At 43.5% G+C, this 1,333-nt stretch overlaps 1 protein-coding gene across 1 annotated transcript; it reads right to left on the bottom strand.

The window, feature by feature from the left end:
• Window positions 1–234: 234 nt before the first annotated feature.
• Window positions 235–921, bottom strand: LOC307118420 (paraneoplastic antigen Ma1 homolog; the record flags this gene model as incomplete). The annotated part of the gene is made up of 1 exon (XM_079804028.1): window positions 235–921. One exon carries the CDS (start codon window positions 919–921, stop codon window positions 235–237), a length of 687 nt encoding a protein of 228 aa, XP_079660154.1.
• Between the last annotated feature and the right edge of the window lie 412 nt (window positions 922–1,333).

Raw genomic sequence — 1,333 nt, 5'->3', positions numbered from 1 at the left:
ATAGATTTTGAATGAGTTTTCAGTGTGGGTGAGAGTGAGTTATACAGAGGGTGCTGTGCAGGGTGTGGATGTGTGGTGTGTGTGTCTCAGTGTGATGCGTCTCGGGTGGGGCTGTTGTGTATTTGGGGAAGTGTTCAGATGGTAATCTTTGGAAAAGTCCTTTGTTTCCGGGAAATCACGGTCTCTCTGTTCAGACTGAACGGCATCTCTCGGCCCAGACCGATCGGCACCACCTTACACATATGAAGTAGCAGAAGGGTTCTGTGCTCGTAGAAACCTCACTATGTCAGCAGCTGGACCTTTAAGACTTTCCACTACCCTCTGTTTTTTTACATTGTCACTGCATTGCCATTCCTCCAATAAATGCATTGTCTGCTCTGCCCAAGCGTCATACTCTTCTTCCCCACTGGGGGTAGGCCTCACACCAGAAAACATGCGCAGCTTCCTGTAACTTTGAGTATCAGCAGGTGCAGTGTTACATTTGTCCACCAGGGAACTTATGGCATTGATTAGAGCAGTGTTCACGTCAAGAGGCGAAGGTTTAAGCATGCCTTTAACATCAGTGATAGTCTTTCCTTCATGCTTCAAAAAGGACAACGGCTTGGCTTCGAAGCCTTCACCTTCCGCGAGAACAGGGAGCACATGAACAGGCCAAGGCCCAGCTTTTCCAGGGAGCCCAACACAGTCAGGTATAGTCTGCTTAGTAACATCAGTGGATGTCTGAATCAGCACAAACTGGGTTTTGGAAGCTACATCTAGACAGCGATCCACTATTTCAGCAATTCCAAGAGCTTTAACAAGACTCAAAGCTTGAAGCAGAACATAATCTGTGACATGGGCATCAACACCACTTAACACTACTGCATTCTCACAAGCTATTTGATTCCTTTTACACCAAGCTTCAATCTCATCAACATCCATCTTGTGTGCTTAGAATAGATAAGTGACAACTGAGGGATATTACAAATCTACTTTTTATCCCGGACGAGCCCCCAAAAATGTAACCCTTTCTACCATAGGCTCGTGACGAGGCAAGTACGTTATACAGCAGCGTATAAAGTGTTGAACCTTCTTAACCCTAATGCTTGGTAAAATGGTGAAAGAGACATTCCATTGTATAATAATCCTGTCTAGGAACACTATGATTCTCACTATCTCTTTGCTTATCAATGAGAACCTTAAAGAATATTCTTGGTTTTAAGACATAGAATATTACCACAGAAAATACAGAGCTAAACAAATACAATGGCTGGTGAAAGAATGAACAACAAGAACACCATAGCTCAATTTCCTCTTTTTGTATTATCCAAACTCACATAACAGTCGAACAGCA

This window comes from Gobio gobio (assembly GCF_949357685.1).
Source record: "Gobio gobio genome assembly, chromosome: 22".
Taxonomy (NCBI): Eukaryota; Metazoa; Chordata; class Actinopteri; order Cypriniformes; family Gobionidae; genus Gobio; species Gobio gobio.
This window is presented reverse-complemented; position numbering and strand designations above follow the sequence as displayed.